The sequence below is a fragment of the Stereum hirsutum genome (genome assembly GCF_000264905.1).
Source record: "Stereum hirsutum FP-91666 SS1 unplaced genomic scaffold STEHIscaffold_2, whole genome shotgun sequence".
Classification (NCBI taxonomy): domain Eukaryota; kingdom Fungi; phylum Basidiomycota; class Agaricomycetes; order Russulales; family Stereaceae; genus Stereum; species Stereum hirsutum.
The window spans coordinates 1,493,183-1,520,895 of NW_006763132.1; the positions used below are offsets into that span (position 1 = coordinate 1,493,183).

The 27,713-nt window shown below is 51.6% G+C and overlaps 11 protein-coding genes and 1 non-coding gene across 12 annotated transcripts; 8 read left to right on the top strand and 4 right to left on the bottom strand.

Annotated features, from left to right (window-relative positions):
• The first annotated feature begins 2 nt into the window (after positions 1-2).
• On the top strand, positions 3-3,045 carry STEHIDRAFT_144467 (general substrate transporter). Its single transcript, XM_007299782.1, has 21 exons — positions 3-180; positions 245-325; positions 376-435; positions 511-548; positions 607-698; positions 750-799; positions 854-924; positions 984-1,038; positions 1,087-1,163; positions 1,234-1,283; positions 1,344-1,371; positions 1,426-1,640; positions 1,715-1,737; positions 1,794-1,867; positions 1,926-2,022; positions 2,076-2,141; positions 2,202-2,323; positions 2,382-2,459; positions 2,519-2,530; positions 2,584-2,641; positions 2,700-3,045. The coding sequence occupies exons 1-21, from the start codon at positions 117-119 to the stop codon at positions 2,981-2,983; spliced, it is 1,695 nt and encodes a 564-aa protein (XP_007299844.1). The 5' UTR covers positions 3-116; the 3' UTR covers positions 2,984-3,045.
• Positions 3,046-4,718: 1,673 nt separating this feature from the next.
• STEHIDRAFT_50261 (kinase-like protein) lies at positions 4,719-6,266 on the bottom strand (the record flags this gene model as incomplete). Its single annotated transcript, XM_007299351.1, has 7 exons — positions 4,719-4,868; positions 4,930-5,198; positions 5,273-5,402; positions 5,473-5,573; positions 5,633-5,799; positions 5,867-6,047; positions 6,119-6,266. 7 exons carry the CDS (start codon positions 6,264-6,266, stop codon positions 4,719-4,721), a joined length of 1,146 nt encoding a protein of 381 aa, XP_007299413.1.
• A 2,010-nt stretch (positions 6,267-8,276) lies between these two features.
• Positions 8,277-8,621, top strand: STEHIDRAFT_50161 (uncharacterized protein; the record flags this gene model as incomplete). Its single annotated transcript, XM_007299341.1, has 2 exons — positions 8,277-8,307; positions 8,371-8,621. The coding sequence occupies 2 exons, from the start codon at positions 8,277-8,279 to the stop codon at positions 8,619-8,621; spliced, it is 282 nt and encodes a 93-aa protein (XP_007299403.1).
• A 293-nt stretch (positions 8,622-8,914) lies between these two features.
• Positions 8,915-10,704, top strand: STEHIDRAFT_49053 (uncharacterized protein; the record flags this gene model as incomplete). Its single annotated transcript, XM_007299254.1, has 5 exons — positions 8,915-9,371; positions 9,570-9,793; positions 9,849-9,938; positions 9,996-10,230; positions 10,298-10,704. 5 exons carry the CDS (start codon positions 8,915-8,917, stop codon positions 10,702-10,704), a joined length of 1,413 nt encoding a protein of 470 aa, XP_007299316.1.
• A 2,882-nt stretch (positions 10,705-13,586) lies between these two features.
• On the top strand, positions 13,587-15,232 carry STEHIDRAFT_144471 (uncharacterized protein; the record flags this gene model as incomplete). The annotated part of the gene is made up of 8 exons (XM_007299783.1): positions 13,587-13,707; positions 13,781-13,899; positions 13,974-14,120; positions 14,180-14,258; positions 14,364-14,474; positions 14,546-14,727; positions 14,844-14,943; positions 15,204-15,232. The coding sequence occupies exons 1-8, from the start codon at positions 13,638-13,640 to the stop codon at positions 15,230-15,232; spliced, it is 837 nt and encodes a 278-aa protein (XP_007299845.1). The 5' UTR covers positions 13,587-13,637.
• Positions 15,233-15,786: 554 nt separating this feature from the next.
• On the bottom strand, positions 15,787-16,743 carry STEHIDRAFT_49041 (uncharacterized protein; the record flags this gene model as incomplete). The annotated part of the gene is made up of 6 exons (XM_007299251.1): positions 15,787-16,021; positions 16,094-16,152; positions 16,204-16,238; positions 16,297-16,368; positions 16,429-16,448; positions 16,505-16,743. 6 exons carry the CDS (start codon positions 16,741-16,743, stop codon positions 15,787-15,789), a joined length of 660 nt encoding a protein of 219 aa, XP_007299313.1.
• A 297-nt stretch (positions 16,744-17,040) lies between these two features.
• On the top strand, positions 17,041-18,457 carry STEHIDRAFT_49978 (DUF1295-domain-containing protein; the record flags this gene model as incomplete). Its single annotated transcript, XM_007299324.1, has 9 exons — positions 17,041-17,098; positions 17,163-17,395; positions 17,451-17,535; positions 17,590-17,627; positions 17,688-17,884; positions 17,946-18,081; positions 18,151-18,174; positions 18,249-18,301; positions 18,418-18,457. 9 exons carry the CDS (start codon positions 17,041-17,043, stop codon positions 18,455-18,457), a joined length of 864 nt encoding a protein of 287 aa, XP_007299386.1.
• Positions 18,458-18,928: 471 nt separating this feature from the next.
• Positions 18,929-20,270, top strand: STEHIDRAFT_152697 (uncharacterized protein; the record flags this gene model as incomplete). The annotated part of the gene is made up of 5 exons (XM_007299785.1): positions 18,929-19,241; positions 19,309-19,439; positions 19,516-19,680; positions 19,742-19,912; positions 19,971-20,270. 5 exons carry the CDS (start codon positions 18,929-18,931, stop codon positions 20,268-20,270), a joined length of 1,080 nt encoding a protein of 359 aa, XP_007299847.1.
• Positions 20,271-20,678: 408 nt separating this feature from the next.
• On the bottom strand, positions 20,679-20,751 carry STEHIDRAFT_t66. Its single transcript has one exon. It is a non-coding gene; the product is annotated as a tRNA-Arg (tRNA).
• Positions 20,752-20,878: 127 nt separating this feature from the next.
• Positions 20,879-22,884, top strand: STEHIDRAFT_144473 (WD40 repeat-like protein). The gene is made up of 9 exons (XM_007299786.1): positions 20,879-21,033; positions 21,107-21,199; positions 21,328-21,501; positions 21,569-21,724; positions 21,814-21,914; positions 21,974-21,997; positions 22,087-22,208; positions 22,271-22,324; positions 22,486-22,884. The coding sequence occupies exons 1-9, from the start codon at positions 20,887-20,889 to the stop codon at positions 22,668-22,670; spliced, it is 1,056 nt and encodes a 351-aa protein (XP_007299848.1). The 5' UTR covers positions 20,879-20,886; the 3' UTR covers positions 22,671-22,884.
• An 892-nt stretch (positions 22,885-23,776) lies between these two features.
• On the bottom strand, positions 23,777-24,240 carry STEHIDRAFT_107682 (uncharacterized protein; the record flags this gene model as incomplete). The annotated part of the gene is made up of 3 exons (XM_007299787.1): positions 23,777-23,849; positions 23,941-23,993; positions 24,064-24,240. The coding sequence occupies 3 exons, from the start codon at positions 24,238-24,240 to the stop codon at positions 23,777-23,779; spliced, it is 303 nt and encodes a 100-aa protein (XP_007299849.1).
• Positions 24,241-26,461: 2,221 nt separating this feature from the next.
• Positions 26,462-26,977, top strand: STEHIDRAFT_152700 (uncharacterized protein; the record flags this gene model as incomplete). The annotated part of the gene is made up of 3 exons (XM_007299788.1): positions 26,462-26,650; positions 26,758-26,810; positions 26,905-26,977. The coding sequence occupies 3 exons, from the start codon at positions 26,462-26,464 to the stop codon at positions 26,975-26,977; spliced, it is 315 nt and encodes a 104-aa protein (XP_007299850.1).
• Positions 26,978-27,713: the final 736 nt, after the last annotated feature.

Genomic DNA, 27,713 nt, shown 5'->3' on the forward strand with positions numbered 1-27,713 from the left:
GGATGACCATGTATTTAGTTTGCACATGAGCTCGTTAACTGGAGCTATCCTGCTGTCCGTTCGTCCTCCCGTATACCCTGTCTGCCGTCTCTGTCTTCGCGCAACTTCCGAGGAATATGGCAATCACACAGTGGACGGTTGCTGATTTCATCGATCGAGGGCCATGGTGGAGGAACCACGGTAGGTATCTCAAGCTCTGTTATGCAGCAACCATGAGGTTAACTGTTCGGATCCACGTCTCCAGGCATCTTAATGCTTAACCTGTACTTGATTCTTCCTTTGCTCACGGCCACGGTCAATGGGTTTGACTCCTCTTTAATCAACGGTATGTCACTTCCGTATGCACTAGCCACAGCCGTTGACGACCGCCCGTAGGCCTACAAATTGTACCATCATGGCAAGACCAATTCCACCACCCATCGGGGAAAGCACTCGGTACGTCTGCGCCTGGCGCTGTCTGAGGATGTCCGTTGGCAATATCTAACTTTTCTTCTTTCCTAATGAATTCAGGGCTCATCAACTCCGCACAGATGATTGGTAGCCTAGTTGTGAGGCCCTTGACCCCATGCTGTTTTGCCGAGCACCAATGTTGCTTCTCTTGTATAGGGCTTACCCTTCACGCCATACTGCTCTGACCTATTTGGACGGAGAGCGACTCTTTTCATTGGTTCTATCTTCATGCTAGGCGGTGTTGCGACGTACGTACGAATTTCAGGCACTTCCCTGATCGCGAAATGACACCATACTAGTCAGGCTACGGCGAGCACGGTCGCTAGGTTCATCGGAGCAAGAGTTCTCAGTACGTCGTTGTTCTTCAGTGGGATAATTTACTTTAACCGGCGAAAATCCTCAGTTGGTGCTGGCCTCACTTTCCAAACCAATGCCGCCCCACTTCTCATCGCGGAATTGGCATATCCAACCCAGGTGCCTATCCAGTTGATCACGCGCTCTGGTGTTACACTACGCTAAAACTTCGTATTTAGCGCGCGAAAATGACCTCCTTTTATAACGCTTCGTGGTATATTGGGAGTGTCATCTGTACGTCCTCCTCTCTTTTTCATTGCAATGAGCTCAACCATCTCTCAGCGGCTTGGGCCTGTTTTGGAGCCTACCAAAGTGCGCCACTCAGCTTTTGGAGTTGGCGTGCTCCTACACTAGTACAAGTAAGCCTTTCTCCCTTTCTGGGGAGCCAAGTCTGAACTAAGCGTCGAAACCTGTCGTATCTGGCAATAGGGTCTTGGGCCCCTAATCCAACTCGCGCTAGTCTGGTTCATGCCTGAAAGGTAACTAGATATTCTCATTGTCCGGCCATGATGATCACTGATGTCTGACGTTCTCTCTAGTCCTCGATGGTTGATTCATACCGGTCGGGTGCGTCCTGGCTGCTCATAAAGTATGAACATGGTACTTATGATGCGGCTACAGGAGGGGAAAGCAAGCCAAGTACTTGCACGCTTCCATGCAAATGGCTTCGATGAGCATGATCCGTTAGTTGTCTTCGAAATGGCTCAAATCAGGCACGCCCTCAAGTTGGAGAAAGAGATGTCCAAGTCCACTTCCTTCAAAGCTTTAATCGCCACACCGGGAAACCGAAGACGGATGATGATCATCGTCGCTATCGCCAGCTTTTCTCAATGGAGGTATGTGAGCTGAATCCCTCATACGTATCAACCTTTTGTGGCTGATCAGCTTCTTTTTGCGTTTTGCCTAACAGTGGAAATGGTTTGGTATCCTACTGTAAGTTACTGAGCTGCATCTCCTATACGTTCACTAACCCGACGTGCTTTGCTCAGACATCAATCTCGTCCTCGAAGGTGTTGGCATACAACGAACATCGACGAAGGCTGCAATCAACGGAGGACTAATGGTACACGACACTGCATATTTTCTACAGACTTGGGTTCGGCTGAACTTGAAATGGTCAGATCTTCAATTTATTCGCTGCTTTTGGTGGTGCGGCCCTTGTGGATAAGCTCGGTCGAAGAACACTCTTTATTACGTCCAACGCGGGCATGCTGATTGGTATGTTTCTACACCCCTCAGACGCTGCAGCGTAGCTGATTGATGGTTCTCAGCTTTCTCTGTATGGACACTCACCACCGCTCTTTTCAACACGATCCATACTGCCGGAGCCGCTAAAGGCAAGTCCAACCAAAACAATGTTATCGCATGCAAATTTACTCACTTCGTGGGACGAACAGCGACGGTCCCATTCATTTTCATCTTTTATTTCTTTTATGACATCGCCTACACGCCAATGTTGATCGCATATACCCTGGAGATCCTTCCGTACGCCATTCGCGCGAAAGGCTTCGCAATCATGGTAGGTTGCCCTCATCATCCTAACCCTAGAGGACTGTCGTTAACCCCGGGTGGATCAGAACTTGACTGTGGCATTGACTTTGGCCTTCAACACCTTCGTCAATCCATGGGCTCTGGACGCCATCGGCTGGAAATACGTTGAGTCTCCTCTTCTTCTTCGTGACCTGGGAATCATCTAATGTTTTGATCATCTCAGTATCTGGTATACGTTGAGTGAAACAGAATATACGGCATGATATAGATATTGACCTATTCCTGCAGTGTGGATGGCTCGGGTTTGAGCTTATTTTCGTTATAACCTATATTGTTGAGACGCGAGGTACGCCTGTTCGGTCTCCCGTCCCGAAATAGAAAGTACATAACATTATTCGACATAGGTCGAACATTGGAGGAAACAGCCGCCTTGTTCGACGGCGAAGACAAACAAAAAGATGTCGCACAAGCTGGCGGAGAGGCGGCGACCATGATTCGCAGTCAGGGGACTGCACCCATCGAGCTCGAGGACGGTTATGCGTTCGAACCGTCATACGAGCCATCGACAAGGGAGTCGAAAGAAAAGTCGCACTCGCCCACGACGGATACCTTTGAGCTACGCAGAACTGGCTCATCCGGAGAAATGAATCGTTGGGATCGCGAGATGAGTATTGTACATGCGTTTTGAGACATTGGTTAGGAGATGTATGTATTTGTATGTTCATGAAGAGGATGTGTTATATGATTCGGATATATCGCTTCTAATGCGACTCGGTCGCCCATGGAACACCACGGAGTTCGACTGGAGCTTGATTTGCGAGTCTACAACGGGCCACAATCACCCGAACTAGGTTATTTGTTCTTGTTACTTTCGGAGGGCCTCGGAACCGTCCCGGGTGCGGGCCACATGGCATGCCAGTGCCAGTTATATCCACGAAAGTCGAGCTCACTCTTATGACACCGGATGCATCGAGACCTAAGTCTGACCTCACCCACGGGAGGTCTATACGTCGAATCACAGTGGCCATCCAGCGCCTGGCAGCAACCACAGGGTCCTGGGCGAGACTTGGCCTTCGAAGTTCGAACTCGCATGTGAGAGAAACGTGCGTTGATATTTCTGCAAGGTATTCACAGGCCTTCATCTTGACTCTTGCGTTATATTTTTAAGTTTCATCTACTTCCTTGGGGCGACCGCGGTACCGCGGCTGCAATGCAATCATTGTACGACGTGTGAACTTCCTTACCTGTCAGTACGAACGGGCTTCCGGTTCCTCTATAACTCCACGTAATAAGTACCCCAGGCCTCAGACCAAGTCGCATTCTACCTCTAAGGGCCTGTGCCGTGACCGGTCCAGACAAAAACCTAGAGCGCAGATACGTGAGCGTGCAGTGGGCCAATGGGCCGGACAAGAGAGCTTCAGAAGAGAACGTGTACCTACCGACTTCGCCGTGTATTATAATAATCGATCAATTTCGAATAGACTAGATTCTCGATATCTCTCGTCGCCGTCTCTATTTCTATAACCCTTTCATGTAAACCAGCCTTGATGACGATGCTTGCAAGCTTGAAGCTCGAACGAACACCGTCGTGGACCTATCTCTCCTGACGCCACCTCTCCCAAAGGAACCCTTCCATACGGGCACGGGCGCCTCCTCAGCACAACTCTTCATTTTCGGTTGTTTGTCTTCATTGACGACTGGAGCGGGGGAGGGACAATACATACGTACGGTAGACAGCTTTAGGCAACCTCGAGCCGATATTCAAACAATTCCGAAGCATCGAAGGGAGCAAAAGAAAACCAAGGGACTTGAAGGAACGTTGGCGCTGGAGCGGGATTCGACGAGCCACCGAACCCCGCCAGGCTGAGATCTCTACGTGGTGTCCGAGGGGATGAAAGCACGTTAAAATGGCTCACCAAAAAAGAAAATGAAGAAGAAAGTTTAAGAACAAAGAGGCAGTCATGTATCATATGGGAATCGAGATGCATAGAAGGAAAGAGGAATTCACGAAACGATGCTTCAGTGAGTGCTAACGAGACAAGACGAAACACGAAAGCGAAGCAGGAGGAGGCGCAAGATGCGACAGAGAGAGAAAAGGTGTTCCGAAAAATATCATAGTGGAGGTTAAAGTGCGAAGGCATCGCATTATGGATCCAGAGGTAACAAGAAACAATAGTGGTACACTTTGAAGAGCGCAAACGAGATCGATGAGGATGCATATGCACAAGCCCGCCGGGTGGAGGAGGACGAAAGGAGATGAAAGGAACGGATGGATGTATTGTACATCGGCTAACCAAGTAAAGCGCAGCCGCACTCAGGCCAGCAATGAGACGGGGCCCGCCTCCATGATTGTCTACTGAGGATCGTCCGTGAAGAGGGAAAAGACAAGAACGATGTTACACAAGTGGACGAAGGAGGGGAGGCTACAACTCCTCTGGAGAAATCGATTGCATGAAGTATGCGTGATTGAGCGCGTCCCGGACAGTTATCCGCTGCGCAGGATCAAAGCAGAGCAACCTGCGCACAAGATCCAAAAAGAGGCGGTTAATCTGGTCTGTAGGATGGATGATATCCTGTAATATAGCGAGAGTCAGCATTGATACAGCCGTCCAATGAACGACGAGATGATCAGACCTGGAGACTACGAGTTGCCCGAACTTCCTTTTTGCTCTGCCGGGAAGCCTTCGGCTTCGGCCAATCGAGCTTGTTGCCTTCTTTGAAGTACTCTGGCTTCGACCTGGCTCCGGCTCGGGCGAAGCGATCCGGCATCTTGCCCATCACTTGCTCCATCATAGCGAGATGTTCCAGATTGTCGTGCGTCTGGAAGAGAGCGACCCCAGTGTAAAACTCGACCAGTATGCACCCCAGGGAGAACGCGTCGCAAGGGTATGACCAGCCTAGACCTGTGATAATAAAGAGACCAAAAGAATCGCCCAATGTCAGCATTTCATCGAAGGGCGATACACATGAAACTGACCAAGAATGATCTCTGGAGCACGGTAATGGCGTGTGGACACGACCGTCGAATGATATTCTTCATTGAAGGTCGCCGAACCGAAGTCAATGAGATGAATCTCTGTGGAGTTCAGTATGCGTTTGGCCCGAGTCTGCTGTGGCCGCTGTATTTGAGAGTGTCAATTAGTCCGAGGCAAGAGGTGGATTCGTAATGAGACTGACCTTTCCAGGGACGGGAACATTCACCATTCGGTAGCCGTTGTGAACCAAAAGAATATTCTCCGGTTTAAGGTCGGTGTGAATCAGGTGCAAGTCATGCAGAACTAAAACGCAAGGCATATGAGAATGATGACGCGGATCTACGAATCGAGCAAAGACTCACAGGCGACGCTGCCGAGGAGTTGCCGGGCAAAATCTTGGATTTGATAGCGTGGAAAAGGAGCAAAGTCGTTCTCCTTGAGGAAGTCGTAGACACACATGCCGAGGAGCTCCGATACGAGGCATATGTGGTTGCGATGGTCAAACCAGTGTAATAAGTGAATGCATTTGCTGTCAGGGCATGAGGTCAACCGAGCGCTCGGGGGACGACGGGAGGGCGATGCGGTGCGATACGTACTGCCGATTCGTGGGGTCGCGCTCTTTGAGCTTCTGGAGAACACGGACCTCGATCTTGCTTGCGTCTCTGTACTTCTGTATCGCGCGAATGATCTTGATGGCGACACGTCTGCCTGTCTCCTGGTCGACTGCCTCTACGACCTTGCCGAACGTACCCTGGCCAAGCAGTCGAACAGTGCGATCTAATGCCCATCGATGGAGGTGAGAAGACGGATGGGGTGATGGGGGTGAAGAGAAGGGAGAGAGCACATACAGCGCTTATAAATAATGTCGTCCGGGACAATAATGTAGTGACCCTCCTTGTCGTCGCAAGACGGTGGTGGGGCCTTTGATGGCTGTCGTGCGAAGAGATCGATATGAGTATGGTGAGGCGGGCGTGGGTAAATTGGGGGGACGTACATCAACGGTGTTGGTTGTAGTGGCTGCGCTGCTGGTCGCCCAGGAAGAAACGGTGGCGGCGCCATCGACGGTTGCCTGCTGGGAGGATGGGGGAGCGACCTTCCTGGTGGCCTGGGGGACGTCGCCGACGTCACGTTTCCTCTTCTTGGGTGGAGGCGCCTGAAGGGCGACGGAGGTGGTGGTGGTGGAAAGTGCCTCTGCCTCCTTTGCTGCTCTGGCTCTTGTCCTGACCTGAGCGGAGTACTGTGGGGGTTGATAAGAGGCGGAGTAGCCGTTCGTGCGCACGGTCGTCGCAGGTGATACGGTGGGAGGGGGTGGAGTGTCCTCGATGACGATGACCTCCCTGAGCTTGCCGTCTGGGTCGTATTCCTGGACTTCTGAGTAGTTTACGGTGTACTGACGAGCGCGCTTTCGCTTGCGGGCGGCTAGAGGGGGCGTAGCGACGCCGTTTGGATTCATGTTCGCTGTGGCTAGTGACGTCCTTGGGTACTGGTGCACGAGGTGAGCGGGCATGTGCTGGACCGCTGTCTGCATCATTGCTGGAAATTCAAGGGGGTCGAAAGAGCGAGAATGTCGTGGGTGCGAGCGACGGTGTGATGGGGGGACGAAGGAAGGAGATGGGAGGACAGCGAGGGAGGGGAAGAGCAGGTACTTGAGCCAGCACCGAGCCGGACTCGGGATGAGTTCGAGTTGTGCACTGTTTGTCCACGATCAGCCACACCGCCGCTTCCCTCTTCCCCTTTCCACCCCTGCTCCTCCCTCTTTTTTTTACTTCCTCTCAATTTATTATCTAATTCTACTGCAGTCGAAGCCTACAATCAGCAGCATTCTGCACAAAAAAAGCTGCACTCTCATTGACTCGAGTACGAGCAGGGCTGGGGCGCGTGACACCCTTGTCACGTCGAGCAGCGTAACGTAACCAGGGTCTGTGCGGAGTGCTCATCAAGCAATCAAGTAATGCACGGCCGTGAGCGAACCAAGAGAATTCTCATTGTTCTCCACCCTCGGGGATGCCTGAAGGGGGTCCACAAAAGGGAGTGGCGGGGCGGAACACGGTGTCACACAGTCAGATACATTATTCCATCTATTACGCGTCCTTCTCTGCCTGGAATACACATTCAAATCACATTTTCCGTTCGGTATCGATATCGTTCGCTCTGTCTTTTCATGCAATCGTGGCGGACACGGCGCCCATGTCAGTGAGAAACTTGAGATGATGGTTCGAACTCGCGCGCCGGAAATGAGCGGGCCGCGAGGACCCCGGGGGACGGTTCGGTCGCGGTGTTCGGGGATGCGGCGTCCCAAATAGACGACAACTTGGAGGACGGTCTCCTCGTCGTGCTCGCCGTCGAGCAGCCATCCCGCCTGTCGTCCACCACGTCCCCCGTCTCCCGTCACGGCTCACTCACCACACAATCTCCTCAGGCGACATGCGCGGTCTGCCCTTTCCGCAAGGTGTTGACCGCGAGACGTCCTACGAGTACGGCACTCCAGCCGCGAGCACTGGCCCAGACGACATCCCTATTGACCCTGCTCTTGCTGACCTGCCCATAGATCCTGCGCTCCAGACTCCCCAACAATCTCATACTTGTCAAGAGGTGCGCTCGCCGTTAATTTCTCTGTCGGGGACGCAGGTCGACGTCTCTGCCTTGCACATACGCCGATCGTAGAATCGCGTCGCGTCGCGTCTCCCGCTCTAATATCCTGACGCGCTCGCACGCTCTCCCGCTCATTCTTCGGCGTCTCTTCTCTCTCTACAGTTGCCTTCAACTCCAACAGCAGAATATCATCACCAATCAACCCATCACCGCCCCGAGTACTCCCAAGCGCCACAGGGAGATCCGTTCGCCCCGATCCCAGTCTATTACCCACCCCCCGATGACACTCAGCCAGTCCAACCATCCCCGATAAAGAAAACACCGAAGCGTAAACGTAAGAAGGTCTTCAGAGAGGACGAGTGTGGCTTCTGTCAGGGAAATGACGACAGGAATCGAGACGGCCAGCCCGAGCGGATGGTCACTTGCGACGAGTGTGGTCGTAGCGGTATGAGCCACTCACCTTCACCCGCTCCCTCGCCACACTCGCGTCTGACTTCCTGATCCGTAGGCCACCCGAGGTGCATGCAACTCGATTCCGCCGCCGAACTCATGTACTCCTACCCTTGGAAATGCGCAGAATGCAAACCTTGCGAAGTGTGCAACGATAAGGAGGACGATGTACGAGTTCGCCTTGAAACTCATAGTCCTTTGTTACCGCTCACACATATTTCTAGGGCCGCATGCTGTGTTGTGATTCCTGCGACAGAGGTGCGCTGGATTGGTCTGCCCGTTATGATAACATCTAACGGCATACCATAGGATGGCACATGGATTGCTTGGACCCTCCACTCGCAGAGGCGCCTCCTGGAATATGGCACTGTCCAGCATGTCCCCAATTCCATCTCGAGCAAGAGATGCAGCCGCCTATGTTCTCAGAACCCGAACCTGAAATGCATGAACTTCTGCGCATGCCACGCCAGTCGTCCCCGGCTTCTTCTTCGCGGTCTCAGCCGCCTCGGGGTCGCCCCAAGTCGACGCGAAAGAAGGGCAAAGGCAGAAATGCTGTCGAACCCCATTCGCTGGCGGCAGGCGACTCAGAGATGGAGGTCGACATGAACATCGACGTCGAGACTGTCGAGCAGCCCGCACACCAAGCAGAACATGATGAAGAGGACGTATCCGATTCCACACCAAAAGCTTCCCGCCGTCGCCCACGAAAGAAACCGTCTCTTTCTCCCCGCAAGTCACGACGCGCCTCAAGAATCATCCAAGACTCATCTCCTCCGCCTGCACGGGCATCATCCAGTCCTAAACGTCCTGTCTTGAAGATCACACCGCCGCAGCATCCGTCGATACCTCAGCGTCGGGTCGTACTGCGAGTACCGCAGCCGGCCTCGGCAAGTACCAAGGGCAAGGAGAAGGAGGTTGAGAGCAGCGACGAGGAGCCTGGGAAGGGTCTTTTTGACGACCTTTTGACCGCCCAGGAGCGAGATATCTCGAAAACCAGTATCACGGTGAGGGATAAATCGAGGTTCGATAGGAGTCGGCAGCTGGCTGAGGTACGCCACAGTCTTTCACCGATTCAAGTCGTCGTGCACTCACCTTTTTTTTTTGTGCAGGACAAGCTGGCGGTTCGACCAAAGCTGCCCTTTCCAGAATTCAGCGCCACTCCTGACACCCCAATAGCAGGCCCATCTTCTCGCCCTTTACGATCTACGATAGCCGCATCGATCCATACACCCATCACTCCCGCAACCAACCGCTCAGAGTCCCCGACACCAACTCCTGCACCGTCTACCCCCGCCCCTCATTCGTTGGCGACGAAGCCACCACTCCGAATACGCACCATACGGTTCGGTATCTACGATATCCAGACGTGGTACGATGCACCATTTCCGGAGGAGTACAACAACATACCGGATGGGAGACTTTGGTTGTGCGAGTACTGCCTGAAGTATATGAAGAGCCAGTTCATGGCTGCTAGGCATAGGGTGCGTGATGATTAGTCCTCGTCATATGTGTATTTACTAATGTGTACGAGAGCAGATGAAATGCAAAGCGCGACATCCACCCGGCGACGAAATTTACAGGGACGGCGCCGTGTCCATATTCGAAGTGGACGGTCGCCTGAACAAAGTTTGTACTCCCTTTCGTTCGCATAAGACGAAACTCACAATTCTACCTCATTTCCAGATCTATTGTCAGAACTTGTGCCTCTTGTCCAAGATGTTCCTCGATCACAAATCCCTCTTTTACGACGTCGAGCCCTTTTTGTTCTACGTCATGACCGAAGTCGACGAGTTTGGGGCACACTTTATCGGTTACTTCAGTAAGGAGAAACGCAGCCCGAAGGATTATAACGTTAGCTGTATCATGACCCTCCCCGTCCGGCAGAGAAAGGGCTGGGGAAATCTGCTCATCGAGTTTAGTGAGTTTTGTTCTCTTCTCTATCATTTTGCTCTGAGCGTCAAGTATCTGATTGGAACTTTTCTCAGGCTATCTTCTGTCTAAAAAGGAACAGCGTACTGGTTCGCCGGAGAAGCCCCTATCTGGTCTGGGCGCGCTGGGATACAAGAATTATTGGACTTTATCACTTATGCGATACCTTCACACCGCTCCTGCACATCCTCGACTCGAAGGTCTGTTTCTTTATCCAGTAACCCTACTTCCAAATGCTCATACCACATTGCCTCATAGACATCAGCTCTGCGACTTGCATGACTCTCGAAGACATCTACAACACCCTCTCCGACCTCAAATTCATCTCTGTTCGATCCCACTTCCCCGCACCCAAACCTCTCCCAGGCCAATCCATCAAATTCCCCAAAGGGCGCAAAAGCGGCGTTGCCCGGCGACACCTCGTCCGCTCCCAGACCTCGCAGAGCAACGGCGGCGGCGGTAATGGAGCCGAACCCGCGCCGTTCGTGCCGCCCGCAAGCTACGAGATAAGATGGAACAGGGATGAGGTGTGGCAGTGGCTTGAACGTTGGGAGCAGAAGGGGCACCTGCGGATTAGGCCGGAGAGGTTGAAGTGGAGTCCGTTCTTGTTGGCGAGGGTGAAGAAGACGGATGGAGTTGAAGGGAGGAGTTTGGAGGAGGGAGGGCCTGGAGGTGGGGGCCTGGGTGTTGGTTTGGGGGTAGGATTCGGAACGCCGGCGACGGAAGGAGAGGCGAGTACGAGCGCGATGACGCTGGACCATCATCAGCCAGAGGCAGAAACCGCTTCCGTCGGCGAGAGGAATGATCGTGGTGCTCAATCCGATGAAGAAGGTGCGGAGGAAGAAGATCACGAGGTTCGCCCTGTCAGAGGTAGAAAGCGAAACTCTGGCTCTCGTTCGCCAGCGAAACCGAGACGACTTGCGCGTGCGCCTTCCAACAAGAGTCTTCGCTCCTCCGGTCGACTGGCGAATGGTAGTGCAACGAATACCCCCATCCGTCGTCTGCGAAGTCAGAGGGGCGATAATACACCATCTCCTCTATCGCTTGCTCCCTCTGGCCGTGCCAACATCATCAGTCCGCGCAAGAACGCAGCCGTGTCCGCCAGGCGGACTAGCACCCGGGGGACCCGGACGCGCAAGAGTACTACCCGTTCGCCACGCAAGTCTGCGGCAGCTAGGCCCGTACGGAGGCGTAGACGAAAGATGGATTCTGATGCGGAGTATTCCGAAGAGGAGGAGGAAGAAGACGAGGCGAGTGAGGCGAGCGAAGAGAGTGAAGAACTCCCTGAGCCTCCCGATAGTGATGACGATGACGACGAGAACACGGAAGAGGACGCCGAGTCTGAAGAAGAACTTCCGGTGCCCACTCAGAGGAGAAGGAGAGTGAGTGGTAGAGCCTCTGTTAAGGATGCTGGCATCGTAGACGATGATGCTGCCTTCGCTGCTCGGCTAGCAGCTCAGGACGGACCACGTCTTCTGAGATCGAGGAGCGCGACGGGCACCGGCAGTGGACCCACTTCAGAGCCCATCCTGAAGAGATCCGTTTCCGCGGTATCTGCGGCCAGCAGGATCGTGGGGCGTAAACGACGCAGGATCGAGTCTTCACCAGAGCCAGAGGGTGAGCCGGAGATCGAGGCAGGGCCAGACGAGGGTTCTCAACAACCTTTGCCGAATCGTACGACGGAGGACGCCGATACCCCACCGCTTCCAAATGGTTCGCCTTCCATATCATTCCCGCCCCCTTTGGCCCTTCCCCAAGACACGGACCATGTCATGGAAGACGCCAAATCCGAATTCGACTCTGGCACGCCTTTCACAGCTACCGCGCACAGTCGTCAGAGCGCGCCCAGCGACGACACCGTTATCGGAAATGGTGACGGCGCGCACGTCAATGGTATGGGCAACGGGAAGGGCATGGACGTGGTGAACATGGATGTGGACTCTGCCGTAGCCAGTCCTACACAGATGTCGTTGTTGAACGGCCATGGACATCAACAGGGGCAGACGGAGATGGTGGTAGACGCGAAGACGGAGTTCAATCCTGCTCAAGCTCAAGGCTTAAATGGCACGCCGCTCGCGGGTTTGCAGTTCCAGTATGAGGAGGGCTCGGACGCCGATGCTGAGGGAGAGCCGGACGATGAGTTATAGTTATTGATAGTATTCATACTTCTTTCGTTCTTTCGTCTTCTTCCAAGTTCCATATTCGACTCCTCTCTGCATTCCATACCCAGCGTAGAAATTCTACCCTCAACATCTTGCTCCGATTGCATCTTTAGTGTTGCCCCAACATTCTATCCCACATCCTCCATTCCATTTCTGTCTTTTCATTCCTGTCCGAGCTTGGTTTGAGCTTACCCTTACTGCCGCTTTCTGTACTAATATGCTTGCTATTGGTGTCCGTGTAGATATCAGAATGTCTATTGTTTCTGTATGCCATCATCCCCCTCCCTTCCCTCTCCGGCTGCGGCTTTTTTTCTTGGTTAACTTGTTTCATTTACGCAAGTTGTGTGTTTGATCCCTATCTGCCGGTGTGCACATTTTTTTTGGTACTTACTTTACGGCTGCCCCGGTCTTTTCCCTTGTAATCGAGCAATTTCACATGTCTATTTCTACGGGAGGTTTAAAGGTGACAGTCTGGTATGGAACAGAGGCGGAGCCAATGGGGGAGGTTGAAATACGTCGCATCGGGTGCCACCTGTGCGTCTCGGACACAGGGTAAGTCGCACTCCTAGTAGAGCATGTATGCTTGACGGTGCTATTGTCGCCCACGAATACTTTTCCTTGCTGTTTGACTGCTGTTTGACTGCTGTCCCGCAACAAAGAGTCCGGCGCCAAGGGCTCGGTCAAATTAGCCGTTCGCGTGGCCAAAGCCTAATACTATTTAGATAGAATAGCCGCACTTTAGATGCGGCAGTGCAATTCCCCGGGCTGCCACAACATACTACAGTACTTACTTTATCGAGAGCCAGCAACAATACGCTACCATAACCATGGTTTGTGCACTATAGTAGTTCTTTGATTGTTGTAGTGCCCCGGCGATTTCTCCCAATTCCTGGCACACCATGGTGATGCGACTTCAAGTTACGAGAGCCCTGGCCATTGGGGCATAGGAAGTCCCCACGCAACATTTTATCGCATCTTTGCCTGCCGTTACTTACCAATGCGTGCTGATTCCCGTCCTTTCCGTATTGCTATATAGCGTTGGCCTGAGAGCTAGCTAACCGACGGGTCACTTCGGCAGTATAACAACGTCCGAAACCTTTTATGTGATATCTGTAGAGCCGGGTTGCCCCCAGCGGCATCTGCGAAACACGATTTACAATCCTCGTCATCGCCGTTCTCTCTCGTCCCGCCATCGCAAAGGCGAGTGAGCCCTCTGGGCTGCGGCATACACGATATGTCAGTTGCCTCCCTTTCATTGCCCAAGGCGACTCTTATCTCGCTGAGTCTTACTTGCATTCTTTACGGTGCGTTGTACCTGCTCGGGGTCATCTACATATTTACAACTCCGGGCGCTGACGAATAAAGGGATATGTCCAGGATTCTCATTGTTCATGTTCTTTGTGACGCTATGGGTCCTGCTGCATGGTCGTTCCGCCACGGAAATCAGCCGTTTGATGTTGACTTTTACTTGCGTGTTCTTCACTTTCAGCACTGTGGTGAGTTTTCGATCTAATTCTTGCATCTATTATTTGGATTTATCAGCATGTCAGCTAACGCAAAGATCTCAAAGCACGTCGCCGTCCTCATACGCCACACGATTGAAGGCTTCTTAGACCAAGCTCTTCCAGCTGAATGGTTCAAAGACAAATCATCCCCGACCTTCATTACTATCCTTGTCTTGTACGCTTGCCAGTGCTTCACAGGCGATGCCGTCCTGGTGAGCCTTCTACGGAAAATCCGTTTGATTCCTGACTTTGATGAGTGGTTGTCGCGCAGATATACCGCTGTTATGTGGTCTGGGAACGTCGTGCAGTCATCATTCTCATGCCAGTTGCATTCTTTTGTGGGTATGTAGGTTAGTCAAATATTTGATCTTCGGGTGGGACAATTATTGATACGCCTCGTTGCATCGCTGCTTACTCTGTGGTACTGAACATTCATACGGCCATACATCCTTAAGGTACTATGTTCACCGGAATATGGGCCTATGCTGTATATCAACGACGTCTAGCTCCCATCATGGTGGTCACCGCTGCTTGTTGCTCCATTATCGTCAACATCACCTGCTCTTGTACGTATGATTAACTCCCACATGCAAGATGTTGCAGTCATTTACATTCTACTTATTCTATATGCTGGCAGCATTACTCGGTTTTCGACTTTGGAAGCTCAACACCCATATCCTCCCACAGCAGCTTCGTCACTCCGCCCTTCCCGTCCTCCACCTTGTCGTCGACGCTGCGCTGCTTTACACTTTGACCCTTGGCGTGACCCTTATATGCCTCCTGGTCAATACAAACGCGATGGCCATCATGATCGAATTGGTGGGTGTTCATCCATCCTTTCCTCTATTAGCAAAACCCGGGCAGATCATAACCTCTTAGAGCTCGAGCACCCTCATCCTTATGCCCACAATCTGACACAAATTCTTACACTACAGACCGTACCCTTAATCGCCATAATTTTCTATGGCGTCATCATTCGTGTTGGAATAACCCGCGCGTCGCCCTCTACCTTCGAGTCGACGACAGACGGAAACGGTTATCTCAGTACTGTCTTTTATCTCCAACCAACAAGATCGCGACGCGCGTCCAAGGAAGATGTGAACAGTCCCAATTACCACTCCCCTGACCATTACGCTCACTCGAACCATGAACATGAGCACGGTGAAGGAAGTAGCCAAGCAGGGCTCAATAATTTATGATTGTGATGTCCGAACGAGAGGATGTGGTTCAGGATGACAATGTATTATTATTAGATATACCTCCTTGATAGGTGAATCACTACGGATTCCTGGTAGGAAGCGAAGCTCACGAGCGTTTAGATTAATATTGAAAACGACCTTGAAGGCTGGCGTTTGCTGCCTTCGGAGCGCCAGTATCATCAAAATCACAGTGGGGTGCACACGCGTAAAACCTCCAGCTGTGTCGGCTTCCTCTCAGCAGCGGCCCATCTCTCCGTCTTTTATTGACCCGAGAAGTGACATTCGAGGGCAACACAAGACGGTACAACCTTGAAAATACCCCACGATCGCTACACTGCAACAATCTTGGATCGCTTCACTGAAGAGTCATGCTTCCGTTCGCTTGCGCTTCTGATTCTCGCCATCCTCGTCGGGCTCCTTGTGGCCCTTGTATTTCGGTAGTTTACTGTGGTGACATATATAGGAGAACTGATGAGCATGTGACGATCTTGGATCGTTGAATCGTGGTCAACCACATACCCTTCGTCGGCTGTCAACTCTGGGAGCAGTTTCTGTACGTCCGCAATGTCAAACCAAATGGTAAATGAGCGAGTGAGCATATCAATTACGCACACTGGAACCCTTATGGCCAGACCATTTCGGACTATATTCCAACCAGTCATAATTTGACGATCGAAAGTTAGGCAGATCGAGACACATAAGAGTGTGGATCAACGCACATCCCATCAGGTACTTCCATCACCCGCTGCTCATAGAATATATGTGCCGTGGGCTGGAAATCATGCGGGACATGCCTATCTTTGAAGCGGAATGAGCCAGGGTATGCGAGCACGGTATTTTTGCCTTCGTCGAAGAGTGGGGAGCGACAGTTATCGCATGAGACTTTGCAAGGCACGTCGTGGCCTGATGTTCGTCTGGAGGTGAAGGAGATTGGAAATCATAGGTTAGAAGAAGAGTAATAACATCAAAGTCAGGACAAAACCTACTTCTCGGTGCTGAAGAAGTGAAGGTGGTCCTCCTCATTCTTCACGAGCCTGATAGACGTCTGAGTTGCTGATAGTGAGTTAGTGTCGTGACAAGTAAAAAAAGGTTGTACCTTGGGAAAGATAACAGCCCACTGGAAGGGTGCACCTAGTGAGTAAATTAGGGAAAGGCTGCGAAATGGCGCGAAATGTGTTCGAGGATGTACCATGAAGACTCTGGCACTGATGACAGTGACAGTGCTTAGCATCCAAAGGGTTGCCGTGGAACTCAAAGACGACTGGGAGGATGAAAGAATATGAGAACCAACGGATGTCTTCTCAAAGGAGTTGGTGCTGACCGTCGCCACACCAGCACTGTCTGCAATAATCCCTGTGAGAAGACATATAGCCAAAATCCCACTGAATTCGACCCACGAAGTATAATGTTTCTCGAACTTGTCACCATCCGACTTCCAAAGGTACGGTGGCTTGTGCATAAAATCTTTCTCGGAGTCGCCCCCATCTTGACTAGGGGTGGGAGGTTGGCCCCTCCACCCCGTGTCCGGAAAGTCCTCATGGCCGCTTTTTTGCTCCTCGTCGGGCGGATGAGGAATGACGGAGTGCTCTGTCTCTTCGTGATAGTAGCCTGGATGAGCGTTGACGTGGAGAGGCATTGGAAAAGAGGATATGGCGAAGACTAACCATCGAGGGAGTGGTCTATATACAACCTTTGTACAACCTGTTGACATCACTACATGACGCACGACGCACAAATCTGAGCGTGGAACGCGCCGATCAGGTGACCGCTAGTCTCCGTAGCAGACCTCACACAAGACAGTTAGGTGACCGCATCTTATGCCACGCTCGATTCAGTAGTCGCTATTCGCGTCCGCAACGCGATCTGCGCCTGACGTTGGCCTGACGCAGGTCGATGCGATGGCCGTCCATCATCCTCCTTGTCGACAACCGCCATGAACGCGTTCTCGAGATTGATTCCCGTCGTCGGCTCTGCCTACGGGCTCCAGGCAGGTCAGTCTCTCCCCATCGCGACTGACATCCCCAAAAACCTCGTCTTGACCGTTATGATGATCAGCCCTCGCCGCCATCTTCGTTCCCCAAGCGAACGAGAAGTACTATGATCTAGGAGGCTCTCTAGGCTTTCTCTCCACTGCATTCGTCTCGCTTTACTATCCTCAGCTCAAATCTTCAGTCCTCGAACGACGCCTTGTCCCACTCCCTGCACTGTCCAGCTTCGCACCTAGGCAATTGCTCTTGACCGCAGCTTTAGGAATATGGAGTGCTCGGCTCGGCAGTTTTCTCGTCCAAGTATGGTAGATAACTGGGCTGCTTGATTCTTTGAAAACTGATTGTGGTCTGCCAGAGAGCCATCAAGGCCGGTGGTGACTCTCGCTTTGACGAAGTCAAACATCAACCCGCCAAATTCACTGCCTTCTGGTTCGCCCAAGGTACCGAGTCTTCCTAGGCCTTTGTCTGCACCTGCTGAACCTATAGTATTATAGCCACCTGGGTATTTCTTGTCGGACTTCCCGTTTACATGGTGAGAACCGAGGTTGCAGCACGCCGTGTCTCTTTCTGACTGTGACCTGTGGCTCAACAGGTCAACACCCTTCCAGTGCACCTCCACCCTGCACTGTCTTATGCCGACTATGCCGCCGTCGGCATTTACGGCGCCTCCCTCCTCTTCGAGATCATCGCCGACCGTCAAAAGGCGAACTGGAGGAATGCGCAAAAGAACAAACAGCACGAGGAGAAGTTTATCACCAGCGGGCTCTGGAGCCTAAGCAGACACCCAAAGTATGACGTTCTACATCTGCACAACATCTGAACGCTGAACTGACTGCCTTTTACACTGCAGCTATGTCGGCGAAGTGGGCATCTGGACCGGCATCTGGGCATTGTCCATTGCATCGCTGAGAACGCCATACTTTCCCAAGCTCACCTGGGCGGTAGCCGCCGTCAGCCCCTTGGTCACCTACATGCTCTTGCGAAACGTACGTCCCACACTTTCCTTCTATTTCCCAGTTGATGTTCTTATCAAACGCAAACTGGCGACTATTCAGGTCTCCGGTGTCCCTCCGTTGGAGGTAAGTCGCCTAACCGCTGAAATGCAGACTAGTAGTGTGGTGTATTGCGCTCACTTTCATCCCACTGAGCACAGAAATCCGGTGACAAGAAGTACGGCAACGATCCCAAGTGGCAAGAATACAAGAGGTGAGTCGTCCGCTTCCACCAATGACGCCCTCGTGGCCTTCCTTGAGTCCACTCCCTCTCGCGCCCTCGATCAGACACACTTGCTAACATATCCGTCTCATTGTTTTCTATCGTAGAACGGTGCCCGTGTTCTGGCCGTGGGGCGGTGTGGATTAAGTGCCTCTGTTCATGATATCGCGTCCTGGAGGATTGAGCGTATGTTGTATGTATGAGTCACATTGAAGTTCTTGCTGCTCGTTGCTGTCTGACGCTTCCGCATTTTCCATGAAGTGTACCAAGAGTTATACATACATGACGTACGAGGACGGTATTAGTTTAAATACTAGCAGCGAGCCCGTGCTACGCACGGGAGACCAGATAGACTACCTGAGTAGTAATGAATGCTTGATATAACAAGATGGAACCCCCGTTGGGACTGCCTCGAACTCCGGGTAGAGGCGTTCTCTCTCCTGTGCTGCTGAGAGTCTCTCGTTCTATTCGATTTACTCATTTTTCTCGAGGGAGAAAGCAAGAGGTTAGGACTCCTCGCTTGCAAAACTTCCTTGAATAATGACTGCCTACCTACCGGAGACGGAAGAAGTTCACCTGTACCACAGTCCACCATGGTTTACCTCCACGACGACCACCATGGCCGAATCAAGCGATTCTGGCGAACCTCTTCCTCGACCGAACAGCTTCAACACCGGCACTGAACTCGTCTTACACACAGCTTATTCTCGGTGTCTCGATTTCGAAACGAATGTCTTGGCCAATCCTGCCGCCCTCCCACAAACGGGCAAGCTCTCACCCCTAATTTGCGCTCGCCTTATCGGGCGGCTGCTGCTCGAGGCACCGACTGACGACGGTCGCGCAAATGTCGCCTCGGAGATCGTGCGGTGTCAGGACGATACCAATCTCCAGAACATGGCGAATCTCTACAAGGACCACTTCATCAGGTGCTGTAAGTCAAAGCTACCTTTATTTCATATCCATGCAGGAGCTTACGCAGGATCCCGGCTTTCACGTAGTCTACAAAACAAACGGTCGCACTCCGGCACCTTCGTCTCATCCATCCGCACCATCGTTTGACCTCAAAAAAGATGAAATTCGTGCCCTGTTGCTCGCAACTCCGTCTTCCCATGACGTAGCCAAGGCGCAAGTACGCCATCTAGGTTTAAATGTCTTATGGCTGAGGCACACTGACTCTTTTCCCGGTCTTCTCTATTCTCTTCGAGGCCCTGGAACGTGACGGGTATCGATGCATCATTTCGAGACGGCTCGACTCCGGATCTGTGTTTGCAGGGCTTGTTCTCGACGACGGGGTGAGTATGGGAGTGGTCACCCATTGTGCCCATATCTTCGATAGATCCACAAATGAGAATTTCGATGATTCCGCAAAGGTGTGCTCTTACCTTATAACCGAAAGGATCATTGTTATTCATGATCCTATCTCTCCTGTAGGAGCCCTATGCAGCATCTGTGCATGCTATACTGGATCGGTACGGCGGTATCAACTCCTTTCAGGAACTCAACGGCGCAAACATACATCGCCTTGAGAACATCCTGACCTTAGATACCAATATTCACACATCCTTTGACCAACTGAAGCTCTGGCTGAAGAAAATTCCTGATGTGAGTGGTCGTGTTTACATTTTACAACGACCTAGATTGACCCCCCATCCATTCATAGGGTTCCAATAGCAGCTACACCGTGGAGGCTCCGTCTTCCAGTCGATTTCTTCTTAGGATTCTTCCTAGCACTCAAGTCGACTTCACCACATCTGACCCAGTAAAGCGCCCTCTGCCCGACCCTCGTTACCTCAAGCTCCACGCGGCTTGTGCCCGTGTCGCCCATCTGTCAGGTGCAGCAGAGTACATCGACCAGATTTTGCGCGAGGAGGAAGTCACAAAGGTTTTGGCGGTCGATGGGGGCTCGAGCGAGCTCTTAAACCACATACTCATGCATCGTCTGGGTATCACGGCTCATTAGACCTGTATTTTTCGTGTTCATCCTCCATGGTCTCACTCGGAGTTCAGTCATTTGTCTATCCCCCCCAATATTCCAATACAAGTCTGTTTAGATACCATCCAACTTGGTGCATACAGTCATTTTGTCATGATGCTTGAGAAAGAAGAACGGAAGGATAGAACTCACGAAAAGCAAGAACACCCCGAACATGAAGAATGAACTCCCTATGATGCCAGTGGGCACGATCCAATGTATGTACGACGATAAAAAAAAAGCAAGCTTTCTATCTAGGTAACAGCTGAAGGTCCAAGAGAAGGGACACCGCACTACTGAGGCATTACAGTCAACCGGTATATTCGGTGACACGATTGAAACGATCGTATAATGCCCAAGAACGAAAGCAGGAAAAACATGTGGAGACAGAGGTTACGACCAACCCCAGATTCGAACTGGGAATCTCTAGCTCCGGAAACTAGCGCCTTAACCATTAGGCCAGCCGGCCATGCCCTGGGATGCTGGCCGAAGGATATTCACAAGGACATTTGTATTTGGCACGGACCCCGGAACCGAGACGCGCTTGGTGCGTTGAGCGTGACTGGTGTTGAGACGCGTCGTTTACACCTCGCTCTCGACCACCATGTCCTTCTTCGGCTCAGCGGCCTCGACGTCGACAGCGACACAAGACAAAGATATTGAAGTCGTCGACCCACCTCCAGATTCTATCTCATCCCTGGGGTTCTCTCCCGCCGCAGATTATCTTGCTGTTGGAAGCTGGGACAACAATGTGCGCACCGTCACCACATCCTTTCCTCACCCATTGTAGTTGCTCATCATAGTATCTGGATGTTGTATGATAGGTGCGTATATACGAAGTAGGCTCTGCAGGGCAGACCCAGGGGAAAGCAATGTATTCACACCAAGGCCCGGTGCTGAGTCTTTGCTGGAATAAGGTGTGGCCTTGTTTGAATTGCTCCTCTCAAAAACTCTAACCACTGTTCCTCGCTTTCATCTCGCCCATTCAATCTCCCTCCAATTCACCAATTATTTCATTGGCGCCTTCTTTCCCGGTCAAAACTAGGACGGTACCAAGATCATTTCCGGCGGCGCGGACAATGCAGCTCGACTTTTCGACATCCAGAGTGGGCAGTCGTCACAAGTTGCGCAACACGACAATGCAGTCAAGGTCGTCAAATGGATTGAAACACCACAGGGGGGAATCCTTGCCACTGGTAGTTGGGATAAGACATTGAAGGTCCGCACTCTTCATCTATTCATTCTGCTTCACACCGATGATCAACTTAATGGATGGTTGCCTGTAGTACTGGGACCTACGAACCCCAAACCCGATCACCGTCGTTCAACTTCCAGAGCGATGTTACTCCATGGACGTGCAGTATCCCTTGCTCGTCGTGGGCACCGCAGAGCGCCACATTGCCTCTTTCGACCTTGCCAAAAATCCTGCCGCCCCACAGAAAGTGCGTAACCATATCCTAATCATCATTTTCTGGCCGGTACTTACTTTGCTTGTATCGACATTACAATGGATTCGGTTCATTATTTGTAGGTCATGATCTCCCCCCTAAAGTGGCAAACTCGTGTCGTGTCATGTTTCCCGCAAGCTAACGGATTCGCTGTCGGGAGTGTCGAAGGGCGTGTTGCAATCCAGTGAGATACCTTTTCCTTATACCTGACTCGGTATTGGAATCTGACCATCGTTTCTCCAGGTACACCGACGACTCACAGTCCGCGTACGTTGCTCTCCAAAATATTCGAGAGTGCCCTCAGAACCACCTTGACTAACTCTTCACCTCGTTTCTTTTTCCTCGATGTGGATCAGCAATAATTTCTCGTTCAAGTGCCACCGACGGGACTCAGCGCCTAACTCGAAGGACCAATCTTTGGTCTTCGCAGTGAACGATATTGGCTTTCACCCAGTACACGGCACATTCTCGACTTGCGGTAGATCTGCCTTATTTTGCTTCTGTATGTTCCCCAATGGCTGACTCCTCGATATTCACTAGGATCCGATGGAACTATCAACTTCTGGGACAAGGATGCACGGACACGCCTGAAGAGTGCGTTAAATATCCTAGCTCTTATCCTCCGTCTATTGCTCATCGTCGGTTCTCGCTTATATCACCAACTACTTGTCTACGTGCCATTCACTTCTCATTGATCCGTCCTCGCCCTCCCTTTTGCCACCTGCCCACCCGCTACTATGTCCGCCGCGTAACAGCCTTCGACGCTTGCCCCGGCCCAATTGCGGCCACCGCCTTCAATAGGACCGGATCGATCTTCGCCTACGCCATATCTTACGACTGGTCCAAGGGACATTCGGGCATGACCAGCGGTCACCCGAACAAGATTATGCTGCACGCCACGAAGGACGATGAGGTGAAGAAGAGGCCGTCGAAGCGGTAGTTACCCTGGCGGACTAGTTCAGGACGGCATGACCGGGGTCTGAGATAGTCGTCGTATTGCTTGCTTTTTCTTCGCTGTTGTTTTCGTTCTATGACCATCGATTGACCCCGCATTCCAGGATGATTATGATCTTCCCTTTGTAAGGTCGGAGGAGAGTCCTGAAGTTCATTCCGAGTCAGATATCGTGTTACAGCTGTTTTCAGAATCGTAGTCGCATCCAGGATTTTCGTCGATGGGGCTTGGCCCCACTCGGAGCCTCACCCGGGCTCGCCACAAGCTGGGCCACAGCACTCTCGTGTGCCTCAGCAAGCCCTCAGAGCGTTAGTCCCGATGCACATGTCTCCAAAAAATATCTAGAACCTCATGAAAGATATCTATCTCATAAAAAATGCCTATCTCATGTTCTGAGATGGAATAGTGATGCCTATGTCGGTGTTATGCTCTTGCTCTGATCTACACTCCTCACCCTCACAGCCCGGGACCGTTCATCAAAGAGAATAAGCTATCGCTAAGTCGAGAGCCTTCGGTCCATCTATGTCCCTCGCTCAGAAGGCTCTATATCAATAGGCGTTCCCGCAGGATCTATGATCCTTGCGTGCGTCAATTTCAGTACCTACAGCGGGATTCACGATCCAGGCCGGAGCTTGCCGCCGTTGCCAAATCGGGTGACGGCCAACTTCGTGTGTCACAGCTGGCGTGGAAGTAAATCACAAGTGTGCTCGTTGGCACCTCAGTAACTAACTCGCCAAACACGGCTCCAATCACTTTACATAACAGTCATAATAGCACAGAAATAAGTGGCCCGAGTCACCACCATAATCTTGAGTCCTGACTCCTGTGGTTCAGGGTGTTTTAACCGCGAAGGATAAATATTACCATGCTGATCTTGGCTCATCAACATTTTTCATAGTACTCATATCATTTCACGACGTGTAGATAGAATCACTAGCCGACCAGCTCAGGAGAATAAATGCAGTTGAAACCTCGTCACAAAGCGCATTACCAAAAGTAACAAAAAGACCAGTCGGAGTTGAACCCCAAGACCCGTTTGATACCCATGACCCCTCGATAACCTAGACAGAATAATCTAACAGGTGCCCTCGCGTCTAGTAGTCCGTGCACGAAACCTCAGTGCCGATTTCGACACCAGAGGGGATGTCGGTGATGTCGTAGTTGTACCTAAAAACACACGAATAAGTCAGCAAGAGTCCACACAGACGTGGACGGCGATAGAGGAAAGTGTAACAATCAATGTTTGCAAGTTACATACCAGATGTAGTGTCCTCCCTTGGGGCTACCGTAGTTGATACGAATGCGTTTGCACTAATCACAAAGAACGAGCGATGTTGAGAAATGACACACTGGCAGGGCGGTACTCGGGAGGAAAACTTACAGGCTGCTCGAGATGGCACGCATCGGCTCCACCGTGAGGAGGGCAGTTGACAAGGTCGGCAGGGTTGTTGGGATTTTTGATAAGAGTATCGACAGCTTCACGCTCAACGTTGAGGTTAGCAGCGGAGGCGATCACGGTAGTCGCAGCGAGGGTGATGAGGGCGATGAAGAACTGCATGTTGGAAGAGGTGCTTGGAAGGAAAATTTGGTCGAAGAACCACTGGAACTGAAATGAAGTGCTTGGTGCGGAGGAGAGGGTACTTGAGTACTGAGGACCATAAGTGTGGTGGGCGATGGCTTATATACGATTCGGGGGTCATAGCGAAGAGTATTCCCGGAGTCTGCGGGACTTGCAGCGAGACATCGCCTGAGTCCCACCTGCCAGGGAGAGTCGAGTACTTTCATTAAACGCTGTGCCATTGCGAACGCACCAGCATGGCATGGTCTGCCCTAAGCTCACCGTCAAGCCGCATTCAGAGCCAGATCGCGCTCACCTGTTCCGAGTTGGTCGTGAACCACCCCAGGATTATATGTTTCATTCCATCATTTTCGGTAATGGGTGGGCGCTTGTGGATCCATGCACGAATTTTGTTTGAAAAAGGCTATCGGTCTCCTGAAGTCACGAAAAGTAGAGAACTTATGGGGCCCAATCATGTGCGATACCCGTTCAGCCAACATTCGTGATCCTAGAAAGTCACGTTAGTCTCCAGGGCAGCCGCCATACTCTTCACGAGGTCTTACCGAGTACACATTGCTCGACCTCTGGGACAAGCGCTGAGCAGCGGAAGGCGCTTGCCTTTCATTCCTCGAGCGAAGCTCTATTCATAATTCAATTTCTGCCTGTCGGAAAGCGACAACATCGGACCCCATGCACTGCATGGGCGACTACAGTTCTCCCAGCTGGGTAAACCCCGTCAGGAGCCATGTAGGCCACATTTGGGACGTGCTGGACTAACTTCCATTTCCACACTAATCCACGTCGTGTTAGTCTCCAGCGCCGTGAAGCAGACGTAGTCTAGGAGGAGAAGCGGCGGCTACTAAACAAGCGCCCGAACGCCCTGAGTCGAGAAATGAAGACTCACACTGACCCGAAAATACTAGGTCATTGCATCAGCTTTTGACTTGTCGTGATGAATGGTTCGTGATATTTCGTAGAGTACTATGCTGCCTGGAGAAACGTCGAAGCATCAGCCTTCTTCAGCGTACGAGACGTAGAAGTCGGCGGCGAGGTCGCATCGTCGTGGCTCTAAACTTAGTATAAAGCTCCCGGAAGGATCCGATCGAACAATATGTTGGGGTTAGGGTTGGCCAAAAAAAACCTGATAGGAGCGCCACCCTCCAGTTTCTTGACCGTGAAGTGTGGCGATCCTACGGTCGAAAAAGTACAGTAACTCTTCGCCCTATTGACCTCATCCAGGTAATGCGCTGCAGCCTCAGCCACCCCGCTCGGCGCCTTGCTCTCACCGATACAGACATCCTCGATCTTGCTCTGAATTTCTCCTGGTCTGTACCGCTCAGGGCGGTCACTGTGGACGGCTCGGACTTTGCTACATTACTACCTGGTAACTTAGCCGGACTCGACATGCGGCCTACAACAGCTTCGTCGAGACCAGAACCGTCTCGAAATACTAGTAGTCGTTTAGTATTAGCATCAGACCAGTATGCTTTTAGCCGGACGAGATCCAAAGCACTCGTTGTTCGTTGCCGAAGAACCCGCGAATTTATTATACATCAGGAATTATTGAATGTTTGCTCTGATGCAACAGGCGAGCTCACCTGCTTCACCGATTCACAATTCATGTACTTTTCGCCGCAAAATTTGTTGGTTAAGGTCGGGTTTTGCTCACCATGCTTGTCTCCGATTCGCCGCCCGAGGAACCTCGGGGTTTTCTGGATTGTATGTATCCTGTCGCCCCGTGAAAGAGACCATCTGAGCAACCTTCGCCGGCATCATTGGCCCTTGCACATATCATTGATCTAGGGTCAAAAATCTCGACGTATCCGAAGCGCTCAGAACGTCACTGACAGTACTGTCTAGCTAATCCCATTTCCTCCATTGTATACTGCACACAATTTGGACAATGTGAGTAGTCATTTCTCTTCTTCTGGAGAGCGCTCAAGAGCTTCCATTGCGTTGTGCAGGCCATGTTGGCGCTTGCGGTTTGATCCAGGGTGTGACCGTTCCACTTGTCTCGGTCAATTGAATTCGCCGTCGTAGTACCCTTGGACTCCTGGCTTTGCAATAGACGACCAGCTCATAGAAATTATCAACTCTCCCCCACCCCCCTCTCTCATTCCAGGAAACATATATAAACCCTCCTTACCGCTCTCTTTAACTCACCACCCAGCCTCCTCAACTCAACTCCTCTCTCACCAACCAGTTCCTCTCCACTACAAACATGCAGATTTTCACCACCCTCTTCACTCTCATCACCGCCGCCGCCGTGGCCGTCTCCGCTGCGAACGTGAACGTCGAGCGTGATAGTTCTGAGACTCTCGAGCGTCGCATCACCGACCCCGGCAATCCCGCCAACCTCATCAACTGCCCGCCTCACGGCGGCGCCGACCACTGCAACCTCGAGAAGCCTGTAAGTCATCTTCATTCTCCCTCTCTCCCTCCCTCTCTCCCTCTCTCTATCCAGCTCTCGGTTTCCCGTCCAACACGACGCTAATACAATCACGCCTTCGACCACAGTGCAACCGCATCAGGGTGAACTACGGAAAACCCGAGGGCGGACACTACATCTGGTATGTCTGAATCGTCGCCGCGTTCAAGTTGGTATATATGATGTATCGCTATCGCGTGCTAAACCGAGCCGTACATTTTTTTAATATCCTATAGGTACAACTACGAGATCAACAACATCCCGGTCGGTATCGAGGTCGGAGTCGAGAACTCCTGCACGGACTATTAGTATTAGTTAGCCGTCGCACGACCTTCAAGTTCACGGCCCATGCGAGTGGTCATCGGTCATCAGCGTGTCCGACGAGCGGCGTTAGGGGCTGAAGTAGCGGTTGGATGTTCTTACTTTTATTGCTCGTAGGGTCGTGGATGTCTGATTCGTCTGTTCATATGTATTGTGGGTGTGGGTTTTTACCCACTGCTCTTATCATGCATCATGCAAGTCGACTCTTCCGAGAAAACCTCATATCGTCTGAATCTCTATCACCCGAAGTTGAACGGCCCCTCCACCGATCCACTGTACTTATACTTATACTATGATTCAGATGCACGGTGTGTGTGAGAACGCTGCAGATAGGAGCAAAGCCCACGAGCCTCTCCACAAACCGTTCCTTGGAGATCTGAGCGAACAGGAGGAAGTTGAACTGAGGTGATGAGCGCCGAGCAAGTCGTTCTTGAGCAGCTTTTTCCACCTGTCCACAATATAATAAGCCCACTCACGAACACGCATAACCCGAACTTACGCTGAACAACCGATTAATACGAGTCCTTCGTCCCCCAATGCACCGCAACCAACTTCGCAAGTCCAGGTTTCAATTGATTGATATTGAGATTGAGATAGAGAGGAATAAGACAACGATAGAAAAAATTATTCGTTAAGCTAAATAAGTAGATAACAGCAGCAACTTCGCGACACAAAGACATGAATGGTATGTAAGGTGTAAATGGATGAATGGATGGATGGGATG